Source organism: Rhinolophus hipposideros, assembly GCF_964194185.1.
Source record: "Rhinolophus hipposideros genome assembly, chromosome: 6".
Classification (NCBI taxonomy): Eukaryota; Metazoa; Chordata; class Mammalia; order Chiroptera; family Rhinolophidae; genus Rhinolophus; species Rhinolophus hipposideros.
This window is the reverse complement of record NC_138052.1, coordinates 53,887,090-53,899,326: the sequence shown is the minus strand read 5'-3', so window position 1 is coordinate 53,899,326 and position 12,237 is coordinate 53,887,090. Positions and strand designations below refer to the sequence as shown.

At 37.6% G+C, this 12,237-nt stretch overlaps 1 protein-coding gene across 1 annotated transcript in view; it reads left to right on the top strand.

Moving 5' to 3' along the window:
• The first annotated feature begins 4,060 nt into the window (after positions 1 to 4,060).
• The window catches only part of TTN (titin), a 272,150-nt gene continuing 263,973 nt past the window's right edge, over positions 4,061 to 12,237 (top strand). The window contains exons 1-6 of the mRNA XM_081051210.1: positions 4,061 to 4,276; positions 6,531 to 6,634; positions 8,822 to 9,025; positions 10,550 to 10,837; positions 11,317 to 11,402; positions 11,495 to 11,739. Of these exons, the coding sequence (XP_080907336.1) occupies positions 6,544 to 6,634; positions 8,822 to 9,025; positions 10,550 to 10,837; positions 11,317 to 11,402; positions 11,495 to 11,739 (914 nt within the window). The 5' untranslated portion in view covers positions 4,061 to 4,276; positions 6,531 to 6,543. The remainder of the gene's footprint in view (positions 4,277 to 6,530; positions 6,635 to 8,821; positions 9,026 to 10,549; positions 10,838 to 11,316; positions 11,403 to 11,494; positions 11,740 to 12,237) is intronic.

Below are 12,237 nucleotides of genomic sequence, written 5' to 3'. Positions count from 1 at the left end.
TTTCACCAGAATTAACTGCTATGACTCTATAGTGTTACTCAAAATGGGTCAAACCCACAAGTGTTACATCTTTCAGTTTCAAGGACCTACAATGTAAACAATTTGCACCCTATTATATTCATTTTATTGGCATGCACAACCTTCTGACCCTCTGAACTTTAAAGATAACATACTTAAACTGACAAATCCCTTGAATTTCTTTTTTCTAGTGGTAATTCCTGCTCATACCCACTGCCAAATATTATCCTCTAAAGTCTTGAAACAGAAATCTTAGAAAAAGAGGCACGAGGCCATCAACTCGGTTAGGCTTGTTCTACCGATGACACAAGACATGGCTTTATCTTCAAACCCTATTTATGTCATGAAGTCACGAAAACAATGTGTGGCTAGTGCCGTCAGCCTTCTCATGTAGCAGCAGTTTCTGACACTGAGAGAGAGATTTGCATTTCATGCTAACCCTCCCCAGAGTGCTTGCCTCTTGCATTTACAAATAGAAGATCCATTCAGTGTCTCTAAGGACTATTCTGCATCAATATTCTACAGTCCAAGAGCACAATTATCAAACTGAAAGTGGATTTACTTACAGAAATATAAATTCCTTGGTTAACTGTAAAGTAGTGATTGTTGTTAATGCCAGTGAGAAAATGTGGAAATCTTTACATTACAACAGGGAATGTGAACTTTGTTTAAGGCTGTTGATATTATCCACTTCTCAGTCTACCACATAGAACTCCAGGATCTTAGCCAGAATACTCTTGGCTTTCAGTTTCAATGCCTATCTTGAACAGTTTGATCTTTCTTATTTTGGTCGAAGTAGCATACGTGTCTGAAATAGTTTTTTACTATTCAGGGTGGCATGAAGTGTGCTAGTGACTATTTGTACACCTGTAAATTAAAGTAGAAATCCATTAATTTGATCACACTACCAAAACGATTGTAAGTGAAGGTAGTAAAAATGAACAAAGGGTCTTCTCCTCTTGAATTTTAAGCAACACTTTCTTGCCTCCCATGTCTCCAGTGTATCTTTGTTTGCCCTTATAATTCATGGAACACAGGTGATATGCCATTACAATGGGTTGTTTGGGTCAGTATGCTCTTCTCTGTGTATTTCTTCTACTTCCTTGTGTAAAATTAACTCAATGATGGGCCTATATTTCGGCTTTGAAATACTTTATGAGTGGACGGGACTTTGTAGATATTATGTTACTAGATATTACGGTGCTTACTAAAATGAAAACTCCTTGAGGGCCAAGGTTTCTGTCTTTTGTGTGTTTTGCTGTAACTCCAGTGCCTGAACTACATTTAATACAGTAAGAATGCACACACACACACACATACACACACAAATTATTGAATTATTAGACATAAATTTTACTCTTTTCTTGATTCTTACCTTAGCCTTAAAAAGTGTACCCCTTTCTTAAATAGCCCCCAGTAACTCCTTCCTTTGGTAGATGGTTCTGTGTAGTATAAATAAAGTGACACTACCAACAACTATGCAGATGGAGTTACTGCCTGAGTTTTACACATATCCTAGTCTAGGTCTTAGTCATAGATTACTGAGAATTTATTAGAAGTTTATGTGGACCACAGTTTCTAAAAGTGAAGGAACTGTAATTGTCTTCTGGATCACCACCGTCTAGCCATCATCTAGTACAATGCCTCCGACAAAGTCACCACTCAGATAATTGTTAAGTCAATAAGTGATGACAGAATCCTGAACCATAATCTAGTGCAATGCTCAATACTGAGCATATACTTAGTAATAATTATTGAACTGCCTTATCTATAATGCTCAAAAAGAGAATCGTGCCATGCATTCCAAAACTAAGTAGGCATTATATTTGAATTATCAGCTGTTTTGGATTATCTGTGGGACTCCTTCCTGCTGCTGCGGTGGTAAATTAAGATCTTGCTACATTAGCAAACTCCCCAAATTTGCTAGTATTTGGTTTCCACTGGGCTAGGTTACTGTATTCCATCTATGTCATATTTCATTTTAAAACTAATGCTTATCATGATATCATGTACTGTCCATTACTGTTTATTAATCCAATAATATGGCCTCTTTCCAGAATAATATATTAGTTATTTACTAACTCTTCCCTTCCTTCCTCCCTTCCTTCCTTCCTTCCTTCCTTCCATCCTTCCTTCCTTCCTTCCTTCCTTCCTTCCTTCCTTCCTCTCTCCTTCTTTGCTTTCTTCTTGTCTTAACTCTGAATGTGATATAAGAATGTAAATGCCAAAAGGCAAGGATCTTAACAATACTGCAAAGTCTAGAAATGTCCAAGAACATTGAATAGACAAGCAACTTTGGAGGACAGACACTTGACCTTATGTCCATAATAATGGTCCATGATCCTAGCTCTTGTATTGCACCAGATCACAATGACATGCTTCAAGATTCTACTCATTCCTTCCCTCTAGTTCCGATAAGAATTAAAGTGGTTTGACCTTGGTTCCAACAAATGTGACAAGACATTAATATGCTTCACATTAGGTCAAATGAATCTAAAAATATGCCTACACACTCACACCATACACCACACACACACACACACACACACACACACGTACATGCACAAACACATCTTAAACAGGTAGCCAATTGGTAACACACCCAATCAGAATGACCACACAAAATTTCTAGTCTTGCTTTGCTATATGATTGGCAGGCTACTTGGAACGTGAGTCTTTAATTGGGAATAATTTTTAAGATATATAACATGAAACTAGTTGTTTTCGAATAAAGCAATCAAATGGGATTGTGGCCAGTAGAGTCTATGGAGGTAAAACATTGCCACCAATATAAATATTGCCACTTAGGAAAGGAGACAAATGTTTAAAAAAATACATTGTGTCGTCTATATAACTGTACTACTTCAGTTGTCCAGTATATTGTAGCACTGCTAAATATTAATAAATTAATGATTGCTTAAATGCAAACTGTGAAATATACAGGAAGTTGAAAAGTCTAATGCATGACCAAGCTCTTCCACAACAGGGAACATTTTTATTACAGGCATAAATAAATTTAACTTAAATTTTAAAAATTAGTCTACTTTATTAAGAAAAGTTTCTTTCTATTATCGGCAAGACAAATTTCTTTTCTCTTAATGAAGTTTTACAAATCTCTCAGATGAACCATTATAAAGATCTTTTAGTATGTTCTTTCATATTTGAAATATCTCTTGCTTGAAATTAAATTCAGTCCTAAAATAGCAACTATATCATCTCCTAACCACTTTCCATTAGTAACAGCAAACTCCAGAGATTAGTAAAGCAGCCTTTATGTGTCTGGAAAAAGAACCCTATGGATGATTTAAATGTAAGACATGGTTATTCATTAAGGAACAGTGCATGCATATTTGTAAATATTAATGACAGAAAAAAATGAAATCTGACAAAAGTGAAATCATTATACTGTATAGACTAAGTCTAAGCAGAGTTCAGATTTGGCCTCTCAACTTTATTTCTTACAGGACTGTATAAACACTTAGCTCATTAACATTAGCATAACTCTCCCTGAAGTACATGTGGATTCTGGGGAATGTAGATAGTAAAAATGAGCTTTCTTCAATGCTAAGATTTATGGCCACTGATTCTTCAAAAAAGATGAAGTCTTATGCATGAGATAAACTCCCTCATCTGTTGTCATGATTGACAGGTCCATTTGGTTGGTTTTATGGGGGAAGGGGACAGAAATGGGGCCTGACTCACAGGGCAGAGCTCTCAGGTTCTCATGACTGCCCACAGGTCTCCTATTGTCACATATTCTCTTCAGACTAGTGTTTTCAGATTTTTAAAACAGGCAATAAATGCTCTTCTCCAAGCCTCAACACAGTTATTCTTTAAATACAGTTCTATTTCCTTGGTGAAGCCGCTTTTGAGGTGCTAAATTTAGCACTGCCAATCAGAAGAACAGGTGGTATGTGACACAACCAAATAGGTCCCACTCCCATCATGCTTTCCTAAGACAGCCAATCAGCCCAAGCCCTGCCCTAAAGATGTGGGGCTGTCAGCAGATCTGGCAAATATAAGGGCCGGGCCAGACCCTGGCTCTTTAGCAGTCGCGCATTCCCAGCCTCGCCTCGGGTGTAGGGATTGCATAGAAAAGCAAAACTACACAGTCTTGACTGTGTAGTTTTGTTTTTAAGTTTAGAGGCTCACCGATTCATGTCAGAGATGGTCCAATAAACCAACTCTTGATAGGACGTCGTTTCAGAAGCAACTTTGGGCTTAGTCCCACCCTTTCTCGGCACTCTTGAGAAATCAGGTGAGCAGTATCTTTTTTTTAGTGGTAGAGTCCCTTTCTAATTAATTTCTAATTAGTTCTCGTCTTATCTTTGTATGCTAATGCCTATGTAGAGGTGATTGTCTAACTACTTGTTGCTGGTGCCAATCCATTATTTGAATCTGATTGTTAAATTCTGTTTTAAAATATGTGGATAGTTGAAGTTTAATGCTTTAGCATGTCTGTAGGGTCAGTGATTCACATTGCTTAAATGAACCTAATACTCTAAAAGTGTTAAAGTTGAGGTTTGAAATGGTGATAGAAATGTTTGCTTCTTTAATAGACTCTTTTTGTCTGTCAGAAATGTTCAAGGTTATATTATTCAGTGATAAAGTGAGACGCACCAAGAATAGCTCTGATAAAATGCATGTGGTATCAGCGACACCCTGATGACTTTTTAAGGGAATCAAGTGCTGAGCTATCAGTTGCAGGACAGTGACAGAACACTTGCCTGCTGTCAGTCAAGCTGGAAAGTTTATTTTGGGAGTATGACATTTTAGGTGCATACCTTCTGTCCTAATTAGACAAAGGCCTCCAAAGAGCAAGTGCTAAAGCAACAAACTTTACCCAGACAATAGGAAGAAAAGACTAATTTAGGCCAGTTAATTGCAATACATTTAGAAATTTTGGGGGGAAAGCTTATGCAATTGTTTTCTAAAATACTCAGAATCTCATTATGTATTTTAATTCAACGCAGAATCAAATTATATAAGTGTTGATGCTAAGGAAGGTAAGAAATAATGTTTTAGAGACTTTTGATTTCTAAGTACACTTTGATTTCCCATCTTTCTGGAATTAGATTACCAATTGCAAACAATTGTAAATGCATAGATATGGGCACTATAAATGGTGTAAAAGAATGCATCTATTTTTAGAAAACGCATTAATTTGTAAAAAGGAGAAGTTAGACACACGAAAAAGTATTTGTTCTGAAGACATGCCCCAATAAGGAGTTCTTCACAAAAGTTTCACACAAAAAATTTTGGATTTTATCTGAATATTCTAAACATAAATTTTATTGTCTTAGAGAATTCTGGTTTTGTTTTCTTTTTAACTAAGTTACAATAAGGTACAGATGTATTACTGGAGAGATTATTGCTCTAAAAACTTTTAGTGATATGAAAAATAGTAATGAAGCAATTGACAATTGAAAATCTGCTTTTATATCAGAATAGTGGAATAATTACATTAAATAAGGTGTTTATGCATCAGAAAATTCTTAACGCAATCTCTCTGAAATTAATAAACAAAGTACCTTCTTCCCCTTAACAAAAGGACTAACTGCAAATTTCATATTCATTTCTTTGATTTTGAATATTTATGTTTTGAAAGCATAGACCTTTTCACTTCATCTACACTTAACACCAGCCTTCCAGTTTTCAAGGTTCACACAGTGTTCCTTATTAAAAACTCAAGTCAGTATTTCTCTTTCTGATCTATAATACATTTTTACCTACTCACTTAAATTTAAATTTTCCTGAATATTTGCTTCAGCAGGAGCAACATTTATTGGGCAGTTACAATATAAAGAAATACTAAGAAATAGACAGCACTGTATGTTGTCTACAAAATCATGTTTGACAAGGCTTCAAAATTTGCAAGAAAAGGAATTGAAAAGTTCAAATTTTTAGTATTGGTGACTATTTTAAGTAATCACCTGGATTGCTTAAAGAAAAAATGCCTGAAATATCTATGTCCACTTTATAAATATAGATACAGAGAGTGAAAAATAATGGGAGGAAAGAAATCTTTTTTTAATAATTGTCTCTCAAACATTGAAGTGATGCAAAGATTCATTTTACACTTCTACACATCTCTTTTATTATTCTTTCCCACCTCCAACTTACTTCCCCCCTTCCCCCAACCTCTCTTTTCCCCCCAACCTTACTCCAGCTTTCCTTTTCTCCAACTCTAACCCACATTTCCCACCTTTGACAAACATGAATTTCCCTCTTCCACCACTAGGGCACATTCTTTCCTTTGCTTGCCTAATTTTTTTTTTTCTATTTCCCTTTACACTTGCTACTCTGGTAGTCTTCAAGTAAACTCAGAGGCCAACTGATCAAATTTAAGCCACAAAGGAGAAGGCCTATCCATCAGGCTAGGCCCATAGAGCAATCTATTTGGAGCAATCTATTGGAAAATGGAGCAATCTATTTGGAAAATGTGTGTCTCTGTCATTTACACAGTAGCTTCTTAGCTGTGCCATTCTAATTTCTCTTCTCTTCATTCTCAGAGTGCCTGAAAAGATGACAACTCAAGCACCGACGTTTAAGCAGCCGTTACAAAGCGTTGTGGTACTGGAGGGTAGTACCGCAACCTTTGAGGCTCACATTAGTGGTAAGCTCACACATCACCATCACCGCTTTGCCTTGTATTCTTTGCCTCCTCCCCCATAAGCTAACTCTGCCGTTAGGACTTGACTTCAAGTTTAAGGCCTGCATTCACTTTGTAAAATTGGTGCAACTCTATTGAAGGGTCATGACAAGGATGTACCATTCACAGGGTACTGGCAAAAGCTGACAATATAATGGCTTGACTATGTTTTATTCATATTTATAATTCCACAAAGCAAAATAATTAGCATTGGATTAAAATTGCTGTCAGAATCCAGCTGTTAAGTAGGATCAGATTTGGTCATTCTATTTTTGGGCTCATGTGCAGAGCCAGACTGGAAGCCAAGAACTCAAGCCCAGCAGGGGCCATGGGCGGGTAGCCTGATCCTCGGTTGTTTCAAGTGGAAAATAACAATACAAGTGACTTTTCTCAGAAGCAGAACTCTCAGTGATGAGCTAACTCCTAGTTCTTTTGTTCTTTTATTCAATCGTTATTAAGTGATTCTAGTGAGTTAAAAGATTTCCCAATTGGTTTGAAATCACAACAAAAAACAGTATATGCCACTCTGGTCTGTACATTAAAGAGAAACAACAAATGACCCTATAATTTTATTTAAAAGAAAGTTTTTCTGTTTCTTTTTCTTCTTTTATTTTTTTTCCCTGTATAGCTGAATTAGGAATGGTTCCATAAAATGCATGACATCTGGGACCTATCATCTTGTGAAAAAAATGGGATTAATCTATGAACTATATTGTAAATAACCTCAAAATTGTTTCATCGTTATTGTCTCTTTCTGCAGTATCATAGCTAATCATATAAAATTAGATGGATAAATTGAAAATCATGCTTGAACCACCTTCTTGAGTACATCGTCCCCCTTTTTTATGGCTTATAATAATGATATAAAATAAGATTTCCTTTTCTCTTTTGTTTTCTATTTTACATACCAATCTTATTCATAACTGGATAATGCTTTCTTTTACATTGCACAAATATATAATCATTTTTCATTTTCTATGTATATGTATATGGACACCAGTTCAATTCTTCTCTTGCATGATAAACTCCGACAGACTTCCAGATAATTCCAGATAATTATTTATCTTGTAAGGCTCAGTAACTTCTGAACTGAGCAGAGCACACATGGCATCTGTGGGAATTTTGCCTGCTTGTGGAGTACTGGAATCTGACTTCTTCACAGCTTTTGTTCCTTCACGCTAAGTGCTAATAAATTCTTAGGAAAGCACCACTGAACATAATTGATACCCATGAATTAGTCAAACTATTCCCTTGGCCACAGGGGAAGATTGGTGAATGTAAGGACACCAAAATAAACTTTCTCTTGGTTATCTTCACCTCCTCAGTTAAAGGATAGATCACCAGCCTTTATGCTAATGCAAAATAAACTGTGCTCTGAATTTATTCATGATTTCTGATTGCCAGAGTTTTAATATACGTACAACATCAAACTACTTACCTGTAGTTCTTAGCTCCACAGTTTATGATGGGTGACGAGAGATTGGCTGTTCTACCTGTAAGTCCAGCTATACCTGTTGTTCTGAAAGACTAGGTTTGGCCTTGTCTCTCATTATACAAGAACCTGTCTCTCATGGTCTGACATTTTTACTCAGTGTGCATTCGAAAAGCAGGGCAGTTCAAGAAGACGGTGTCCTTGAAACTGCAGAGGAGGAAGAGAGAGAGTGTGTCCTCTTGTGCTTGTTAGGCAGGACTTTTTAGATCCCTTTGCTGCTTTTGCTCTTCACTTGTCTTCAAAGAGGACAACAGTCACCTTTTATTTCAAAGTTTCCTTGGCTCGTCCCTTTTATAAATCCCTTTCATGATTTTAATGATGTCTATTAAATTGCTCTGGGCAGGAGGGCAGCAAATGGAAATTCTAGTACTCTGTGTGCCTCTGATAGACAAGGGACCTTGAAAAAAAAATCATTGAGCCTCTTTGGGCCTCAGTTTCCTTCCCTGTAAATTGAATTTCTTCCACTGGCCTCCACATGAACCCACATACCTTAGTAACGGTCTGCAAGTTTACACTTTTATTGTGTGGCTGTCAGGTTTTCGCTATAAACAGCAGTACACTCCGGATAGCTTTTAGAGGTTAAGGCCAGGCAGTGGACAGAGCAGAAGACTTGTTAGTGCCCCACTCAAACATAAAGGTGAATTGTCTTTGTGTTTCAGGTTTCCCAGTTCCTGAGGTGAGCTGGTTTAGGGATGGCCAGGTGATTTCCACTTCCACTCTGCCCGGCGTGCAGATCTCCTTTAGCGATGGCCGCGCTAGATTGACGATCCCCGCCGTGGCTAAAGCCAACAGTGGACGATACTCCCTGAGAGCCACCAATGGATCTGGACAAGCGACTAGTACTGCTGAGCTTCTCGTGACAGGTAGGTGGGAGGGGACCTGCCTGTCCTCTGACCCCCCACCCCAGAGGACATCGCCGGAATAGGGGGAAGGGCATCCACAAAGGGCTATGAGCACAAGTAGATGTACCTCCAGCCTAGAGAAGGGCCCACTGGAGGCTGAATTGGTAGCAAAGTTGTTTGCCTTGTGGAATTTAATTTTCCCCTCAAAATGTAGCACAAAAGTGACTGAGAAGCAGCTTCTCTATACACCTTAGTAAACACTCAAAAGTATATTAAGGAAACATTAAAAATTATGTCTCTGAGCAAGTAGAAAGGCTTGGAGCCTTGTTTATAAGCCTACAAAAAAATATGTATATCCCTAGGAATTCACACTTTTAACAAGCACCTAGAAGATTCTGATGCAAATGGCCTACAAACTGCCCATTTAAGAAACACTACTCTAGGCTGTAAAGTTTAATAATTTTCATTTACTTTCAATTTCTAAAAAATATTACAGAGTAAATATGCACAGAAAAAAGTTAATGCTTGTTTATGATTCAAATGTGTGACACAGTTTCCCCAGAAAAGTTATCACCAATCTTCCCGGCCTCTGTTATTTTGTCCATTTTTCACTTCCTGGTAAGACAACGATACATTGAACATTGTATTACTTTACATATTATACAACAATATCTTTCACAAGCTGCGTAAGTTATATATGTTTATCCGATAAACCATGCCTTTAGCACTGTTCAAGTATAGGGCTATACCTGACCTAAACAGAAGGCACATCAGGTAACATCAGGTATGGATTTTAACACGTGTCCAGAAAATTCAGACATGGAAAACATACAGAGTTGACAGCATCTGGTATTGTTTATTACTCAAAAACATATCAAAATTAATTCCATTCACCCTTCACATTTATTTCGTAAAAAATTTCTTTCAGCACGATTAACCAAAACAATCCCCTTTCTGTAGCATAACTAACATTAAGTCATGTCATTATTTGGATTAACATTTTAAATGCAAGGAAGTATTTGGGTTATTGGACTAGTGATCAAGTTGGAGATGATGTAGGGTTTTTTAAATTGAATTAAAATTTGATGATTCTGTAAGTCACAGGAGCACCCATCACACCAACTATTGGAATTAATTTTAGTGCAACTTAGTGAAATATGAAAAGTTGCCTTAACATGTCAATACAGTGCTAGATGTGAGGTTGGGAGGAAGTGCCAGACAGATTCTCTAGAAATGTTATAATAAGATCTAGGCTTTTTCTTTAAAAAAAAAAAAAGAAAAAGAATTGTTTATAAATGTAGTGGTCTAGAACTGCTAAACAAAACAAAGCAAGTAAAATAGAATATGGTGGCAGGATTGCCTTCTGTCGTCTCCTGGCTCCATTCTTGCTGTCACCTCCTGGATGAGCTGGGCTCAAGGACAGTCAAGGATGCTTGGTTCAGCAAGTCATGACCTGGCTTTGCAATCAGAGCTGTGATTGTTTAAAAATAGCCTGTAGGGAGCGCCCTGGCTGGCAGTCCTGATTTTCTTCTCTTCCCCCTGCAGCGGAGACAGCACCACCCAACTTCGCTCAACGACTGCAAAGCATGACCGTGAGACAAGGAAGCCAAGTGCGACTCCAAGTGAAAGTGACGGGAATCCCTACACCTGTGGTGAAGTTCTACCGGGATGGAGCTGAAATTCAGAGCTCCCTTGATTTTCAAATTTCCCAAGAAGGCGACCTCTACAGCTTACTGATTGCGGAAGCATACCCCGAAGACTCTGGGACCTATTCAGTAAATGCTACCAATAGCGTTGGAAGAGCTACTTCAACTGCCGAATTGCTGGTTCAAGGTACTATTAATGGAGGCTGAGGAACAGGGAGAAAGGGAGACCGCTGGTTCAGGACAAAGTGAGGCCGGGGTACCCCCGACTCCTCTCTGAGGCCTGGAAATGCTGTGAGCGGAAATCAAAGGTGGCTTGTCAACACCCTTAAAAAGAAATGTCTCTGAGATTCTAGGCAGGAGCTCAGAATCACTGAAGCAATCTGTGGTTATTAACTCCATTAGAAATTGGAAAGTATTTCGATTGCCATCTACGTTTTCAAGTTATTGGCAAATAATAGAATTTGAAAAAACAGTTCTAAGTAAATTCGTGTCTAATAATGAACATTTTCTATTTTTAAACCTAATTTATATTCATACAAACTTTCTACATTTTCCTCTATTGGGACACCTAGAAAATCTGATTGACTTTGTAGTCATAACTAACATAATCCCTTTAAAAATGAGGCATCCTATGTCCTCCTAAATATTTATCTTTCCTTCCTACAGGTGAAGAAGTAGTACCCGCTAAAAAGACAAAGACAATTATTTCGACTGCTCAAATTTCAGAAACAAGACAAACCCGAATTGAAAAGGTATTTTTCTATACGGTCGGTTTTCCAGCCTTTCAGATTGCAGCTTCACCGACTTCCTCATCAACGTGGGCTTTGTTTTTATCTTTTTACAGAAGATTGAAGCCCACTTTGATGCCAGATCAATTGCAACAGTTGAGATGGTCATAGATGGTGCCACTGGGCAACAGCTGCCACATAAGACACCTCCCAGGATACCTCCCAAGCCGAAGTCGAGGTCTCCCACACCACCATCCATTGCTGCCAAAGCACAATTGACTCGACAACAGTCCCCATCGCCAATAAGACACTCCCCTTCCCCGGTCAGACATGTTCGGGCCCCGACCCCATCTCCTGTCAGGTAAAGCCTTTGAAAAGACATCAGGTCATTATGTATTTTTTTAATTAAGTTTCATCCAATAAGAAGAGAAATAAAAGGAAGCAATAAAAAATGTAACATGTGATAAAGGAGGTAAACCAAAAAGGTACTGAATATGATTTTCACAAATCTTCACTGTCCACAGGTAAATTGGAGAATTTCATAAACTCTAATTGTGAATACTTATTTGTATACCATTTAATAAATATCTGCTTTAAGGGCCAAGAAAAAGCACAGTGAAATGAGAATAGCACCGAATCTGTTGGAAGCGCTACATTCAGTTAGCCTGATTGCTTGCTACCAATGGGATTTAGGAAAATAATTATAATAATTAAATAGTTGCTAACATATATTGACCACTTTTTTAGTGGACATTTGATTGGCATTCTATGTCAGGTCACTATCTTAATTAAATATTCATAGCAACCTCTCAGAATTGTCATCCCTAGTTGTATATATACCTGACTGAAGCAAAAAACT